The sequence below is a fragment of the Gouania willdenowi genome, chromosome 4 (genome assembly GCF_900634775.1).
Source record: "Gouania willdenowi chromosome 4, fGouWil2.1, whole genome shotgun sequence".
Lineage (NCBI taxonomy): Eukaryota > Metazoa > Chordata > Actinopteri > Blenniiformes > Gobiesocidae > Gouania > Gouania willdenowi.
In genome coordinates, this window is record NC_041047.1 from 5,895,027 (window position 1) to 5,913,012 (window position 17,986).

Sequence of the window (17,986 nt, forward strand, 5' to 3'; positions counted from 1 at the left end):
ATGTTTGGTTGAATTGCGTTTATTATTGCATGAAGTAAAAAGCTGCAGAAATCAACATAAAATATGCAGAAAGATTTACTTGCCTTTTGATTAGAAGATTATAAAATTACTTGCCTTCACCAGTTTAAACATAGCTTTATCATTAAAATCATAGTCAACCTTAATCTGAGGTCTAAATTGTTAACTCTCATGCTGTTTTTTCTTTGAGATTTCTTAACATTTGTAACTGAAAGATTCACTATTATTAGGTATACCTAAGTTTATTACTTTTTGATTATTACATGTTTTTTTTCTAATATGCCTTTTCATAACACATCAAAGCCAGTTATTTATTTTTGGAGAGCTCACAACCCCTGATTACAAAAGCTGAAATAAAATAGATGATTGATTATCTTTGAGAATAATATTGGAGATTTTGTTGATGCAGTTGTTAAACGATACTTCAGTTGTTGCACAGACTAGTATCACAACATGTGGTTCCACTTGTAAGTTCACCAAATAGCTCTCCATTGGTTGATGCAGCTTGGCACACGCTGGCAGACGCACAGCCGCCAATTGGGTTACCCATCATATCTGTGAATAGAAGAGGAGTTATTTTCAAATTGTAAATTTTTCATTTTTTTTTTTTTTTTTTTTTTTTTTTTTTTTTTAAATAATAATTACAATTTTCTGCCTATGAATCCAGCTGCAAACAGAGCAGTATAGCAAATTGTATTTGTGTGTAAGGGTTTCATGGGCAGTGGTGTCCTGATTGTTAAGGAAATGAGCTTGTAACCAGACGGTCGCTGGTTCAAATCCATTGTGGGATCATGATCAAGTCCCTTAACCCTAACTGCTTCCAGGACTCTCTTGAAAAAGTTAATTTTTTAAATCTCACTGAGACTTTCCTGGTTAAATACATGTAAGAAATGGTGTGTGAAGCCAAAACAATAAACAACACATTAGCATGCCTGAGTGACAATAGATGAATGTAGGGTGTGTTTAAACTGCCAAAGGAAAGTTTAAAATAATTCTCTCTTTGACCAAAATAGCTTCCGTAAAATCATTCAAAATAAACCAATTAACGAGAATAATGTGATACATGTTTTTGAATGATAAACAGTTATGATTTCATTTCAATTGGACAATAAAACAGTAAAACTCACCTGTTCCCCGAATACACCTGTCCTCCCCTACTTGACAGTTATCAATTAAACCACATTGACCATAAGCACACACGAAGCATCGCAGACCATTAGCAGACTGAGGAGGAGTAGGCCCTGGTAAAAAAGACAAATGTTGGACTTATTTTAGTTTTATATTCAACTGTTTTTCTACATCAAATGTGTCACTCTTTTCTATAATCCTACTCACTGGGTAAGGTCTGAGAGTTACAGTTGTGTGTGTCACAGCATTCAGCAGATATAAATCTACCAGAGAGACCCAGATCCACTGAGAATGTCTTTGGGCCCGTGGATGAACACAGAGAGGAAGATGCACAGCCTTTGAAGAAACTGAGTTCTGAAGAAGGAACTGGTCTGGTCTCTATAGAGTCACAACACAGACTGTCAGCATTGATAGAAAGCCTCAGAGTGAAAATGTTAAAAAAAAATATCAGATTACAGATGAAAACGTTACCGATAATAGAAGCTGTGATACACATTGTCTCAGTGGAACATGTGACAGATTCTGTAGTTGAACACGTTGAATCAGTGCAGCTCAGACAGTGGAGTCCTTCAGCAGGATAAAGAGATAATAAATATATGAGTGATTAGTAAATAGGTGCAAAAGATCATATTCAATCATTATTGCTAATTACAAACAGGTATGATTGTCTTGTTGAAACCAGTGTAAAATTAACAGTAGTTTCAACAAAACAGTCTTAACTTTAATCAGGTATGTTGCTATGGCAACAAGTTTGCCCTTCCTGAAGAAAATGTACTCTTAAGTTAATCTTTAGGATAAAATACATTAAAGTTGGAATGAAAAACTTATAATGCCTACAACTTTTCAATGTTGTGCAAAAATTATGTAGGTCTTAAAAATTATAATACTAATTATCTGATAAGTTTGACGAGTTGATATTTCACTCCAGGTTAACTGTGGAAAATTTAAAATCCTAAAAACAGAAAATAAGTATGAAAAGGCCACAACCTGAGATAGTTATTGTTGTACTACGATTTATAGTCAATAATTGCAACCATTTTCTTTTCTTTTTTTTTAATCAATTGTTGTATATATTGTTTCATTTAATAAGCATGTATCTAATGGCCTGAAATTAATAAATGTTGGACTAATAAAATTATTTTTGTAACTTAAAGATGGTCGATTAAAACTGACTAAAAATTGACTGAAAATTTGGCTAAATAGCAAAGTAGAACTATCAACAAAATGTAATATTGAGTAATGAAAAAACATCAACAGCAATGATACTTTGTATTAAAATGTAGAATGAGTGTCACATTGTATTTAGGAGTAGATGAAGCTGAGAATGTAGGAGTTAAACCTTGTGGTGTTCCATCGTTACACAGATCAGTATCACAGCATGTGGTTCCACCCTGAAGTTCACCAAGATCATCAAAAAATGGGAGCTTTCCATCGATTCGTGCAGGTTGGCACACATTGGCAGTCGCACAGCCGCGACGTGGGTTACCCATCATATCTGTGAATAAAAGACAAGTTATTTTCAAACTGTAATTTCTTCATATACCAGTAAATCTTTTTGTAACCTAATTACAACCTTTTTTTCTGCCTATGAATCCAGCTGCAAACAGAGCAGTATAGCAAAGCCTATTTGTGTGGAAGGGTTTCATGAGCAGTGGTGGCCTTATTATTAAAGCAGAGCTAAGTAACTTGCGCTTAGCGCTCCTCCTAAAGGTCCCTTTTGGTTATGTCACTGTCTTAAACACTTCACATCACCCCACCGCCTGCCCCACCCCACAGCTTCATGTGCACCTTTGCTCTCCCAAGACAGTAGCAATCGATCACTGAAAAATCCTAATACAACAGTGACACTAAGGGTGCTTTCACACATATAGTCCCATGTGACCATGTGAACAGTATGAGGAAGAGAGACAAGTAAAATAAATGAATGATGTGGGAGTAATATGGAAGGGTGTGTGTGTGTGTGTGTGTGTGTGTGTGTGTGTGTGTGTGTGTGTGTGTGTGTGTGTGTGTGTGTGTGTGTGTGTGTGTGTGTGTGTTTAGTGCTGACAAAGCGGCTCTGAAAATGGATGGATGGATATTTGTGTGTGTGCTGCCTGATGGAGCGCTGGGTTGTGAGTGTGTGTGCATGACTGTTGCTGCGACGACTGTGTGTGATTGCTGTGTGTTGCTGCTGAGCTGTCACTGCATGGAGTTGCTCCGTTCCTTGGACAAATTTCTGCATGTCCAGGAAGAAGAGGACGTTGCGTGCACAGACTAACAGGAGAAAAACTTGGAGGAATGCCAAAATACAGTAAGAAATCCATTCAACTCTGACCTCTCAGTGGTTTTTTTTCGTTTTATGTAAGGAAACAATGTTCAGATGTTAGAGTTGTCACTAAAGCAAAAAAAAAGTAGCTTTAAAGTCACTGACAGGGTTTTTTTTTTTTTTTTAGAAAAAGGCTTTTTTCTCACCTTTTTGCCCTGAAACTGAAGATTTGTGTAAAACTTGCTCTCTTCAACGGCTGATTACAAAAGAATGAAATGAGCCAGAAACAATTTGTTTTTGTTGATGAAAGTAGAGACTTCAATCTTTCAGAATCTGGTCTCATATTTCAGATAGTCATAGGAGAAAATATTCTGTGGGTCTTTAAAATCAGTCAAAATGCTCAAAAACTGCTGGCACTGAGGGGGGGGGGGGGGGGGGGGTAGAAAATCTGAAAATGGCTGGCACTGAATGAGTTAAGGTGAAAAAGTGAAATAGTTCTGCTTTAAGAAAGCGAGCTTGTAACAGAGGGTCACTGGTAAAAATCCATTGTGGGACCATGAGCAACTCATCCCTTAACCCTAACTGCTTCAAGGACTCTCTTAAAAAAGGGTTTCTTAATCTCATTGAGACTTTCCTGGTTAAATAAAGGTTAAAAAAAATGGTGTGTGAAGCCAAAATAATACACAACACAACAGCATGTCTGAGTGACAATAGATAAAAGTAGGGTGTGTTTAAACTTTCAGGGGAAAGTTGAACATTATTCTCTTCTTGAACAAAACAGCAACAGTAAAATAGTTTAAAATGAAACTTGATTAATGTTATACACATTACTACATGATACAATTACTACTTTGTGATTTCAGTTCAATTGGACAATAAAAAAAACAGAAACATAAAATTAAAACCCACCTGTTCCTTGAAAACACCTGTCCTCCTCTCCTTGACAGGTAACAATGAAACTACATGAACCAGAATCACACAAGAAGCACCGCAGACCATTATCAGACTGAGGAGGAGTAGGACCTGGTAAAAGAGACAAATGTTGGACTTAATTTAGTTCTATATTTCACTTTTTTGTCTTTATCAATTATGTCCTTCTTTTCTATAATCCTACTCACTGGGTAAGGTCTGAAAGTTACAGTTGTGTGTGTCACAGCATTCAGCAGATGTAAATCTAGCATAGCGACCCAGATCCACTGAGAATGTCTTTGGGCCCGTGGATGAACACAGAGAGGAAGATGCACAGCCTTTGAAGAAACTGAGTTCTGAAGAAGGAACTGTTCTGTTCTCTATAGAGTCACAACACAGATCGTCAGTATTGATAGAAAGCCTCAGAGTGAAAATGTAAAAAAAAAATATCAGATAACAGAGAAAAACATTACCAAAAATAGAAGAAGCTGTGATACACATTGTCTCAGTGGAACATGTGACAGATTCTACAGTTGAACACGTTGAATCAGTGCAGCTCAGACACTGGAGTCCTTCAGCAGGATAAAAATATAATAAATATATGAGCATTAGTAAATAGGTTAAAAAGAACATGTTTGTCCTAAAAACGATAACTTTGGAGAATCATATTCAATCATTGTTGCTAATTATAAACATGTGTGATTGTCTTGTTGAAACCAGTGTAAAATTAACAGTAGTTTCAACAAGACAGTCCTAACGTGGATCAGGTATGTTGCTATGGCAACATGTTTGCCCTTCCTGAAGAAAATGTGGTCTTAATTTAATCTTCAGGATAAAAACATTAAAGTTGGAATGAAAAACTTACAGGTTTTTTGTTTTCCCAAAAAAAATGATCTGATAAATCTGACATATTTTACTGCAGGTCAAATGTGAAAAACTTCATTTAAAAAAAAAGAGAAAATAAATATGAAAAGGACACAATCTGAGATTGTTATTGTTGTACTATGATTTATAGTCAATATTTGCATCTGTCTTTATCAATCGTTGTGTATATGATATAAAATGCATGATCACAGACATGAAAGTGTCACATTGTATTTAGGAGTAGATAAAGCTGAGAATGTAGGAGTTAAACCTTGTGTTGTCCCATTGTTACACAGATCAGTATCACAGCATGTGGTTCCACATGTAAGCTCAGCAAGATGTTCAAAAAATGGCAGCCCTCTATCGATTTGTGCAGGTTGGCACACATTGGCAGACGCACAGCCGCGAATTGGGTTACCCGATATACCTGTGAATAAAAGACAAGTTATTTTCAAATTGTAATTTTTTCACATCCCGTAAATCTTTTCACCTAATTTTCTACCTTGAAGCCATCTGCAAACAAACCAGTATAGAATGAATACACTGTCACTGAGTAAAAATAATTATCTGTGGATCCGATCCATAAAGGGGCAGTATTATGAAAAAATCACTTTATAATGGTTTTGCTACAGGGATATATATCCCTTTAGCCTCATTCAGAGGGTGAAAGTTGAAAAAGTTCTGTTTCCTCCCTCTCTTGTTTTTCCACATTTTGTAAAAAGTCAGCTCCAAACGGGCGAGTTGGATTTTTCCTTGCTACCTGACAATCCTGCTTCCTCCTACTTTATAAGAATGTGAGAATATATATTATACTTTATTGTCATATACAGTATGTAAAGCTACATACATAAAATGTGTTCTTTGCATTTAACCCCTCCCTGAGGAGCAGTGGGCAGCAACGGTGTAGCACACAGAGCAGTTCCGTTTTTAGTATCCGTTACATCGCCTCTTATCACTGATCTGATGTATTTGTGACACAATACAAAGCAGTGGTTGGACCAAACAAATGATTATCATCTTAAATGCACTATTCCTGTAGTTACTAGAGATGAGGAGGAGAAGAAAGTGACTTAGCAGCTTAACACTCCTGTGAGTGTTTAGAACAGCTGGCTGAATCCGCTGCTGCTGCTGCAATAAACACACAGCCTGAATCACTGAGATGAACTCACAATCACAATAGCTGCTTAAATAGCCATGTGTTTTACTGTAATGTGCAGTTTTTTGGCATAAAACAATAACTACAGTGTGTGGATAGCAAAATAAAATAGCTTTAGTGATCACTGATGTTAATCTCATGTGTAGTTCATTGTGATTAATTACAGCTGTGTTGTATCTGATCTAAGAGAACGTCACAGTTTTGCACAGGAGTGAAAGCTTTGTGTTTGGATGCTGAAACGGCAATGAATACCTGTCAGTGTACCAAAGTTTAGAACCCTAACCCGAGGAGCAGTTCTGCTATAATGTAACCTCCTCCTCTCTTATTCTCTCACCCTGCTAATCATGCACCCATCACAACCAAATACTAACATCATGTGAGACACATTTCTACATCATAAACATGGACAATAAAACTCCAGGGGAAAAAAAGTAAAACCCACCATTTCCTTGAATACACCTGTCCTCCTCGCCTTGACAGTCAACGATAATGTGACACTGACCAAAACCACAAAAGAAACACTGCAGACCATTAGTAGACTGAGGAGGAGTAGGACCTGGTAAAAGAGACAAATGTTGGACTTATTTTAGTTTTATATTCAACTTTTTTTCTACATCAAATGTGTCCTTTTCTATAATCCTACTCACTGGGTAAGGTCTGAGAGTTACAGTTGTGTGTGTCACAGCATTCAGCAGATATAAATCTACCAGAGAGACCCAGATCCACTGAGAATGTCTTTGGGCCCGTGGATGAACACAGAGAGGAAGATGCACAGCCTTTGAAGAAACTGAGTTCTGTAGAAGGAACTGTTCTGTTCTCTATAGAGTCACAACACAGACTGTCAGTATTGATAGAAAGCCTCAGAGTAAAAAAAAAAAAAAAAAAGAAAATATCAGATAACAGAGGAAAACATTACCAAAAATAGAAGAAGCTGTGATACACATTGTCTCAGTGGAACATGTGACAGATTCTACAGTTGAACACGTTGAATCAGTGCAGCTCAGACACTGGAGTCCTTCAGCTGAATAAAAATATAATAAATACACGTGTGATTAGTAAGTAGGTGCAAAATAACAGGTTTGCCTTATAAAATATCACTTAGGAGAACCATATTCAATTATTATTGCTAATTACAAACAAGTATGATTGTCTTATTGATACAATTTCACTCCAGGCTAACTGAAGAAAACTTATGAAATATGAAAAAGCCACAATCTGAGGTTGTTTTACTATGATTTATAGTGTCACGGCAAATTTGCGGTTGACCTCATTTGGAGACATGATTTATTGCTCTGGTAAATAAAAAGGAGTACAAAGATGGACAAAATTAGTGACCGCCCCGGGCGGACGTCCGATGACAGAGTGGCACAGTTCTAACTCATCACGTATATTCCCCCTCAGTCCCCCTCCCTCCTCCCCCCAGGAGGTAAAGAGGACAGGGTGGAGGTGAAAGAAGAGGGTGAAAAGAGACAGTTTCTTCTTTAGGTCAAAACAACCAAGTCTCTGGTATCTCCTGATTGTCGTGAGTGTTGGAGGTGTGTGCGTGTATGGTGTTTGTGTGTATGAATGGATGTGTATTGGGTGTGTATGTGTGACTATGTGAGTGTGTGTAGGCATGTGAGTGTGTCATGCCTCTGTGTCTGAGGGATAAGATGTGTTTTGGGAAGCTGACCTCGAGAAGAGAGCAGAAAACATGAGACAGCAGAAATGAAAAGTCTCAACTTAAAGCCTTATGGTCTATGAGTAAATATGGTAATAAACATAACTAACAATTTTGCCCTGACAATAGTCACAACATGGATCTATATTTATCCATTGTTGTGTATAATGTTTAATTTAATATTCAGTTATCTAATGTCTAATGAAATTAATACATGTTGAGCTGATAAAATTACTTTTGTAACTTAAAGTTGGACAAAGTAAAACTATCAACAAAATGCAATATTGAGGAATGAAAAAAACAATAACAGCAGTGATACTGTGAAAGTGTCACATTGTATTTAGGAGTAGATAAAGCTGAGGATGTAGGAGTTAAACCTTGTGGTGTTCCATCGTTACAATCATTGGTATCACAGCATGTGGTTCCACCCTGAAGTTCACCAAGATCTTCAAAAAATGGCAGCTTTCCATTGATTCGTGCAGGTTGGCACACATTGGCAGATGCACAGCCGCGAATTGGGTTACCCACCATATCTGTGAATAAAAGACAAGTTATTTTCAAATTGAAGTTTTTTTTCATATAAATCTTTTTTAACCTATTTTTTTTTTTTTTACCTTGAAGCCATCTACAAACAGACCAGTATGAACAAAAATTTATTTGAAACATTTTGAGATGATTTAAATCGGAATGAAAAGGGCCCTGTGTGAAAACAATAAGGTTGTTAAGCACAGTTTTGCACTAAAACAATTATTCATGCTGCATCAAGGCCCGAGCTACCACCCCCTTTAAAACAGTGTAAATGGTACAACCAACATGTGTTTCTGCTGCTGCGCTGTGAACGTAACAAAGAGTGAGAGACTCACAGCAGCATGTTTTTCCTCAAGAAAGGAAAACTAGACCAAAGGAGAGGGAGAGGAAATATATTATTTTGTTTGAAAGAAACCCCTGTAATGGTAGAATTATATGCACATTATAATTCTGAGCTTGTAAGAGGTCAATATATATTCTCCCTTCCTTCATGTCAGAGGTCCGTTACCCTAGCGTTATGTCTCTCTCTCAGACAAGTTCACAAAACATGTCCTCTTCCCACAGAGATTCCCTCTTAGTGTCAGCACGCAGATCATCTCATTCCCCTCTTCAGTGTGATTAGCCAATAGCAGCTTTTCTGATCATTTTGTCTTTTCCAGCCTATAAGAAATATGTGCTGTTACTGTGTGTTTGCCACTATTCCTTTTTACCCCCACTAGACCACTTTTTCTGTTCCCTTTTTTCCATGCCAGAGCTCTGGAATAAAATCCGTCAAATCCAAAAATAATTTTGGACAGACAACCACCGGTACTATTGGTACGGTTACCGGAGTACAAGTACGTAGCATCTTAGGGTTAGGTTTAGGTTTAGGTTTAGGCTATAACCCAATATCTCAACAATTTTTAGGGTTAGAGTCAGGTTTAGTCTCAGTCACGTGACCTAAACTGGCCAAATAGGGGCACTGCGCATGGATAGAATATCGGTATATTGAGACGGCAACGGTGCAAATAGCCACTGCCTTCTATCTTTACCTTTTATTAACCTTTGTACACATTTGCTGTGTGTGCGTGTTAGTTATACCCCCCTCCCCCCCCCCAAAAAAAATAAATTAGCACCCACCCCTAAATTGTAGCAAAACTATGTCACAAACACAATATTCAATAAACCATTAAAATCTAGTAGAACAGATTTATAAAATACAAGCAATGGAATTAAAATGGGGTCGTCTATAATGTCTAGTAATCTAGTAAAAAAAACAAAAAAAACATAGATTAAAAAAGGATTAAAATAGTATTTTTAAAATATTTTGAATTATTAATATTTTTCAAATACACATCACACACACAATAAATAACTGTATCCTGTAGTTGAACTTTCAAATATGAATCTAGTTTTAATGCTAAGGAGGGGCACTTGTCACTATTAATCCCATCTACTCTGTAACACACTTTCATAAAAATGATCAAAAACTAATTTTACAGAAAAAAAGGAAGCTTATATAACAATGCAAGAATACTAGTATAGTTTCCGAGCGTAAAAAAAAAAAAAAAGGACATTAATTACAGAAGGGGCCCAACAAGATAGTTTGTACCCAGGGCCCAAAATGTAGTGTTACGCCCCTGATTTGGAATGTTGCAGCGCTTTCTTTCTCTCTCTCTGTGTGTGTGTGTGTGTGCGTGTGTGTGTGTCTGTGTGTGTGTCTGTGTGCGTGTGTGCGTCAGTTACGTAAGCTTCTCCATCAGCCTCAGTCAGACTCTGGTGTGTGATCGCTTCTGAACAAACCTGTGGTGATTTGACAACTTTATGTAGTTTTTTTTTATTTCCTACTATTAAAAACTGGCTGAGATATTTTACATCGTAAACCTTATTGTACTGGTTATACTGTACAAGCTTTCCATTATTAATGCATACAAGCCAGCACCGCTTCCCGGTCCAGAAACGTCAATTTATTATTGGTATTTGCTTTGTATTTAAACAATCAGCAATCTTATTATAGGCATAGAAAAAAAAAAATACATATTCAACAGATGTATGACTTCTGCTGTCACTTGCTCCCACACAATTTCCATCCACAGCGCAACCGTCTTGTTATTAAAGCTTTGAGAGCTTTCGTTTTTCTCTACACATTATTCGAAGCTGGTTTCTGAACGTTCAGTTCAGTCCTTCTGCTGTAGGAGTGACTGTCAGTTATATTCTGCCTCCCGACACTCACTTTCACAGGACACAAGTGTGTGACTGACTGAAAAATTAACACATAAAGCGCACTGGCATATTGCTCCACTAAAATAAAGTGAAACACATTTCTACATAATAGTTTCACTTCTTTTGATGTTTGTGATCTTGTTTCAATTGGACAATAAAACTCCAGAAAAAAAGAAAAAAACCCACCATTTCCTTGAAAACACCTGTTCTCCTCTCCTTGACAGTCAATGCTAACGTCACACCGACCAGCATAACAAAAGAAACATCTTAGACCATTTTCACTCTGAGGAGAGGTAGGACCTGGAAAAAGAGACAAATGTTGGACTTATCTTGGTTTTGTAAATCAAATGTGTCACTCATTCCTATAATCCTACTCACTGGGTAAGGTCTGGGAGTTACAGTTGTCCATGTCACAGCATTCAGCAGATGTAAGTCTCCTATTGTGACCCAGACTCACTGAGAATGTCTTTGAGCCCGTGGATGAACACAGAGAGGAAGATGCACAGCCTTTGAAGAGCCTGAGTTCTGAAGAAGAATCTAATGCTGAGATATCTATAGAGTCAAAACATAGTGTCAGTATTGATAGAAAGTCTGCACACTGTCAAAATGCGTGTAAAAATTTGAAAAAGTTAATACAAAAAGATGAAAACGTTACCGAGAATAGAAGCTGTGATACACATCGTCTCAGTGGAACATGTGACAGATTCTGTAGTTGAACACGTTGAATCAGTGCAGTTCAGACACTGGAGTCCTTCAGCTGGATAATTGAATAAAAAAGTCACATTTTACAAAAGAGTTAAACAGATGATGCCACTGTAAAAACACAAACAAAATCACTTGAATTTCCAGGATAATATTCACTTTAAACAGAGATTCCAACATTTGTAAAAATGTGTTACAGGAATTAAAAAAGAAAATTATTAGAATAATACGACTTACCTGAGAAGGCGAGAATGCCAAGGAGAGTGACAGAAAGTAGCGCCTTCATTTTGATGAACGATAAGTGCTGTAACTTCTCTTATCTGAGTCTCGTAGAATAATGAGAAAATTTCACAGCGTCTTATTAATATTGTACCTGGACACTCCCTTTCAATAAACAGGGGCATTTCCAATGTTTTTATTAATGTCCAAACTGATAGATAATTTCCAGACACACACACCCTGTGTACAGTAGGGTCAGGTAAACAAGACACTATCATTCCAGCTGGTCAGGTGGCCTGGGTCAAGTGTCAAATTCCAAACATAGCCTTTGTTCAAAATGGAACACCAACGTATTACTCATACTAAGTCTGACATCAAAATGACTATGTAATGCATTCACATTATATAGTATATAAAGATTGAGTATGCAAGAAATACGTGGATGAATACTATATGGGGACATATTTAAGTGTGCACGGTGGGCACACTTGTCTTTGGACCGACTTCAAGCTAAAGGTCAAACAGTCCTCTTTCAAAATAAAAGCATCATTCGTCTTTCCATTAGTTTTTGTTAACAATTTTGTAAATAGGAATCATGTTTTTAAGTTAACCTGACGTTTTGTCAGTGCGGCACTCTGAAACCTCAAAATGTTGGCATTAAATGTGTTTCAGTGAGTTTCATGGATGAAATGAGCACATGTTGATATTCTTATTTATCACTTTCTGACTTAAAATGTTTTCAGAACTTTCAAAGGTGGCGAATCAATCAAAGATATTTAGCCTCAGTGGGCTTCAGGCTTTTGTCGTAGGTTTGAGATGCATCTTGGGAGAAACTTGGAAGAATACTTCAATGGGAACAGTCATTATCCTAATCGTCCTAACCATACTTATCGTATAGTATATAGTAGACAGTATATAGTACAGAGTGTGCCAATTCTGAACACAGCCATAGAACTTGTCCGATACATTTTCCTGTTTGAACCTGATGGCACTAATGTAGGTGGAGTTCAATGTTGGTGAAGGTCAGTTGGAAGTACAAAATCCCATATGTAGCTATACCTGTCTGAAACCACACAAAACATTAAATCACTTTGCCAAGAAAGACAGCACCGGGTAGCATTCACAGTGTTGAAAAAGTCATTTCAGCAGACCAACAGTAACCATCAACAGTGCTGTTTTGATTCCTTGCACACCCAAACTGTCACCATAACAACATCATGTTTATCTGAGGACAAAAGGACAATGGTTACCAAAATGTTCTGTGAAGAAGCTGAGGCTTTTGCACGCAACAACAATGACATTGGGTGTATACCAACCCTACAGACAAAGAACAAAGGACTTACTCCTCAGTCCCTAAGCACTATTTAAAGAAGTGAAAGTACATGCAGAAACTGTTGTTGAAATGCTGGATAGTCAAGTCAAAGGTTATGTTCAAAATGGCAAACCTGCCATGGGGCAGATTTACTGAGATCTGAAATAAAGGGTGTTAAATAACTTGTGCCTAAATACTTTGGTGGTAAATATTTCTTATTTGCTGAAGGAATTTTACTAAGATTGCAGCGCAAATGGGTGCATGTGCAGAAGTGGTTTAAATGACAATTTTGTGCATTCAACATAAAGAAGAGCTGTGAGGGCAAAAGCACAAAATTACATTTAAAGAAGTTGAATTGGAGGTGATTGTGGAATAGAGGAGGTAGACTTCTCTGTCTGCTGCACAAACCATTTAGTTATGTAGCCAACAAAATGGCCACAAGTTTGAGACTCCTGCTCTACAGGGTCATAGGACTTAATAGATAATGCTGGCCTCAAAACATACCAACACAGATGTTAAGGACAGTGTGAACATAATCTAAGATTTTTTCTTCACACTGTGTATCAAGGCTTAGGAAAGTAACATGAAAATGTCAGTAGCATGCTGAAACCACTCCTTTAAGACAATACTGTGACTGATGAGACAATCCTGAAACAAGTGATGACTGACAAAAGCCAGAGACAAAGGGGCCCCACGTCACCCTAACCCGCAAAGGTGCACAGTGCTCTAATTAAGGTGAGTGCTACTCAATCTTTGGCTGCAAAGGAAGAGAATGTGTGTAAGAAACCTCAGAGCGACATGATCCAGAGTTGAAAAACGTACTTGTCTGGTCAAGACACACATTAAAGATGATGCTACATGGACAATCGCCCACAAAAGGGAAGAATAGACAATAAAAGAGAGAGACCATTTGGTTGCAACAAGTGTGTTGAACGGGGTCACTGGGGGTGTACTCACACTGGCAACCAGGGCCGTTCCTTACCAGCTCTGTGCATGTGTGAAACCATGGGGGGCCATTGTCTGGCCTGCGTAGGTGTGAACTGCACCGCAGGGAGGGTAACGGCCCGATGGTCCTGCTAGAAGAGGTGGTCCAAACACCGTGCCAGACTGGCACGGTGTTTGGCCGCGCATGCGCATGTACAACTCGACTCGACCCGCGACCGCAAAAATGTGAGGACGTTGGTTACCGCGCGACGCTTTACGGCACGTAAACATCCGCATTTTCGCAATGATAGCGTGGGTCAGGAAGTGCTCGTTAGCTGATGAAAAGTTCAGAGTTGGCGTTACCTGATATATATGAACAACATCCAGAGAACTCATGGAGGAAGAGGGACAACATGACCGTCAGGACTTCTCTTTGTTCAGCCGACAGCGGGACAGTAACTGAGTGGTAGCAGCTCATCATAAGGTCCGGGTATTTCCGAGGATATAAATATACATATAAACACATATTACTGGTATATTTACCCATATAAACCAAAAAATATGGAATGGGACATTTTACTGCTGCAAATACACTATTTAATATATTAGCATCAGTACAGGTTTCTGGGACACCATACTCACAAACTCTGTAGAATGAAAACAAACACAGTGTCTTGGGGAGCAAAGTGTAGTGTATTAATTTATTCATCTAAATGTAACCAAAAACAGAACATCACAAATACATGCCCACATATTATGACAGCAGAACCTGGAACAAGACTGCAAATTGTTGCAACTATTTATTTATTTTTAATCTTATTTTATTTCTCTTCTTAAGGTCCGTGTCGTGTTAGTGCACATGTGGCAATACCAAGTTATCAGTATGGTGTAGTTCCTGTTAGTCCTGGCACAACTATAATGAATTGCTCAGAAATCTACATGTGTCCTGTTCTCAAAATACCAGTAATATGTTACACATTTGCAGCCGTAAAATGTCCCATTTTTATATGTTTTGGTTTATATGGGTTAATATACCAGTAATGTCTTTATATTCATGTTTATATCCTCAAAATTACCATGGAATTTTGGGTTTTACTCGGACCCCTCATCATCACGTCTCTGCAGAAGAAGACCCTCCGCTGCACCTCAGCACTTTAACAACTCACTAATTTCATAATTTAAATACACTATTTCTACCTTTGTTTTTCTGTTTGCATGTTGTTTGCTTTGTATTTAATAAAATGATTTCTCCAACAGTTGGTTAAATCTACACATTTATACTGTATATAATGCACATGCAGGATGATGTGTAACAATAATCAGTAAAATTAGCTGTAAACACATTTTGTAGAACTAAATATAAAGTTATGAACAGAAAAAAAAGGAAGACGAGCCAGATAATTCTAAACTTTAGAATATAATACAATCATAACTTTTAATCATAAATATGTAGGGATGTAACGATTAATTGTAAGGCAGTTAAAAATCGATTCATAGGTATCACGGTTGATATCGATTTTCTGAAAATTGAATCGCAGTACTTTTTTTAAGTGTAGGCGGCGGGCGGAGTCTGCTAATACTTTCTTTCTGGCCGCCTTCTACTCTTAAATATGTTAATAAATGATTCATTGCCCCTTTAGAACTGAAAGAATATCTGTAAAAGTCACGTTTTTCTATTAGCTCTGTCTGCTAGCATAGCTTTTCTTCTTCACTGCAAGAATTTCTGCATGCCAACCGAACACTGTATTACCAGCGCCCTCTGCTGGTCCAAACAAATTTGACGTAAATCAGTGTAATCACGGTTTTTTTTTTTTTTTAAAGTCCAATTGTTAAGGCACAAAATACATTTTCAGTTGCACTTTTAAAAAGAAAAAGAACTATAATGCAGTTTTGCATTGTTTATTATAGAACCAGAATTTAAATTAATAGGCTTCATTTTCATTTGTATTATTCCTTTATTTATTTCATTCAAGATTTATTTTTAGTTAAATTGCATTATTTTGAATAGTTTATCAAGGGATTCTTTTGACAATGAAATATAAAAGGAAAATAATACAGTATTTTCTAGTTTTTTTCCCAAAAAAAAAATTGTCTACAGTCCCATTTTGTAAAATAAATCGTGAGAGAATCGTATCGTAAACCCAGTATCGTGAATCGAATCGTATCGGGAGTTGAGTGAATCGTTACATCCCTATAAATATGACTCTTCTCAAAACAACAAACTTTGATATCTTTGTCACTCAATATCTAAGCTTCCAGTGAATAATTTACAAAAAAAAAAAAAAAAAAGTTCACTGATGGTGACAGTGAGATCTCAAAGTCACCATCAGTGAACTTTTTTTTATTTGTAAATTATTCACTGGAAGCTTCTCTGGTGGCGTGTGCGGTGGTTGTTATTATTATTGTATGAAGCCAACATTACTGCAGCTCTGCACATCATTGTTGTCCTGTTAAAGTATTTTATACAAAGACTTAAAAACAATCTGAAATTAGTGCTGACTCAAGTAAATCACCTTTATTATGCATTATAACAATCTGTTCCTTAAGTCTCTAAATTATTGAAACAATTACAAACATCTCCTAAGAAATAAAATTACAGAAAATCAAATAATCATTTAATATACATTTCAATAAATAAGTGCATCCCATGTTGACTCTGAGCTTTATTATGTCTGTTGTCTGTAGAAGTGATGGGTCTAGACCAGATGATGGAAACTAGGATCAGCTCATGGTTTTAATGTCCAGGGAGGGGCGTGTCCACTCTGCATAGACTTAAAGAAGAAGAAATAAAAGAAGAGTTAGATAATGTCATGTTCATCAAAAGGAAAACTGAAAGTGATGGAGATAAATATGATCAGATGGACACAGACACACACACAGTTTAAACAAACACAAATAATCTGTCCTAAATTGTCTCACATTAAAAGCATCATTTACACTTATATTAATGTACACAAAGACTAGCTCCACAAAATCAGAACGATATTTATTGATCCAGAAATTAAACTGATCTTACCTTTATAGGCTCAGTTTCCTCCTTTGTTTTCAAATCCATTTGAACCTCCATTCATGGTGGTTTTTATCATCAGAGAGTCTTTCATTTTTAATAAATCCACCGTTATTTGGTCTGTTTTAATCTCGTTCTTTCTCAATCACTTGGTTCTCTCTGTTACGTGTGAGTAAAATTACCACAATGTACCGACACTGGCTGTAAAGAGCAACTTATTATCTTTCATAAACTGGTGGAATTTCTCCGATAGAACAAATATGAGCAGAGTTACGGTCATTTAAATTAACGTGATGCGTTCAGGGGCCCTGGGAAACCCAGTCCGTGAAAAGAGCACGTGTCTGGGTAAATCTTGGTTTATAGTTACCCTACGCAACAGAAAATATGAAATTAACAGAATGTACTGTCAACAACAAACCCAGAGTCGCTTAATGGTGACGTAACACCATACGTGTGTCATAAATTAACGTGATGATGTGTTTCTATGTGGGAACCGAGTTGAGCTGGTGATCACGTCCGTTCTACCGTGTCAGAAAAGGGACAGGGAGGGGGGGATTCCTGCTGTGAGCTTGGAACGGCCCCAGTTGCCAGTGTGAGTACACCCCCAGACTGTACTTACTGTTTCCACTGTGGTCAAGATGGTCACAGAGCAGTCGGCTATCTACAGAAACCTACATGACAGGGAAACAGGAACCGGTCCCTGCCTGGGGATAGACATTGACCGGACCCCTACAGTCCCACCATGACACCTACCACACTGGTGAGTTGGAAAACCACAGCATCAGTGAACATGCAAATAAAAAATTAAGTCAGAGAAAACCAAAAAATGAGACAATCAGACTAGACATCCAATGCAGCTTCTGATGATGTTCCTCACTGTAAAGGTGAAAGCTACAGTAGCTAAACGGTGGATAAAAGCTGTCACTCATTGTAATTTGAAAGGCTTGGCTGCTACTGTTTGGTTAGATACGTGAGCACAAATGAGAATCACTGACAGAAAATAGAAAAACAAATACCTGCCCGACATCACTGTGGAATCATAGATAATGAAGAAAAGCTGAAAGTTTATGCACTCAGTGGTGAGACCATTCCATTAGTTGGCTGGGTAACCC

General features: G+C 37.4%; 1 protein-coding gene across 1 annotated transcript; it reads right to left on the minus strand.

Annotated features, from left to right (window-relative positions):
- Position 1: 1 nt before the first annotated feature.
- LOC114461500 (extracellular matrix protein A-like) lies at positions 2 to 11,791 on the minus strand. Its single transcript, XM_028443615.1, has 17 exons — positions 11,650 to 11,791; positions 11,366 to 11,467; positions 11,089 to 11,262; positions 10,897 to 11,010; positions 8,358 to 8,513; positions 7,237 to 7,341; positions 6,968 to 7,138; positions 6,763 to 6,876; positions 5,436 to 5,591; positions 4,774 to 4,872; positions 4,510 to 4,680; positions 4,301 to 4,414; positions 2,486 to 2,641; positions 1,618 to 1,713; positions 1,354 to 1,524; positions 1,146 to 1,259; positions 2 to 573 (listed from the first exon to the last, which is right to left on the minus strand). Exons 1-17 carry the CDS (start codon positions 11,696 to 11,698, stop codon positions 443 to 445), a joined length of 2,193 nt encoding a protein of 730 aa, XP_028299416.1. The 5' UTR covers positions 11,699 to 11,791; the 3' UTR covers positions 2 to 442.
- Between the last annotated feature and the right edge of the window lie 6,195 nt (positions 11,792 to 17,986).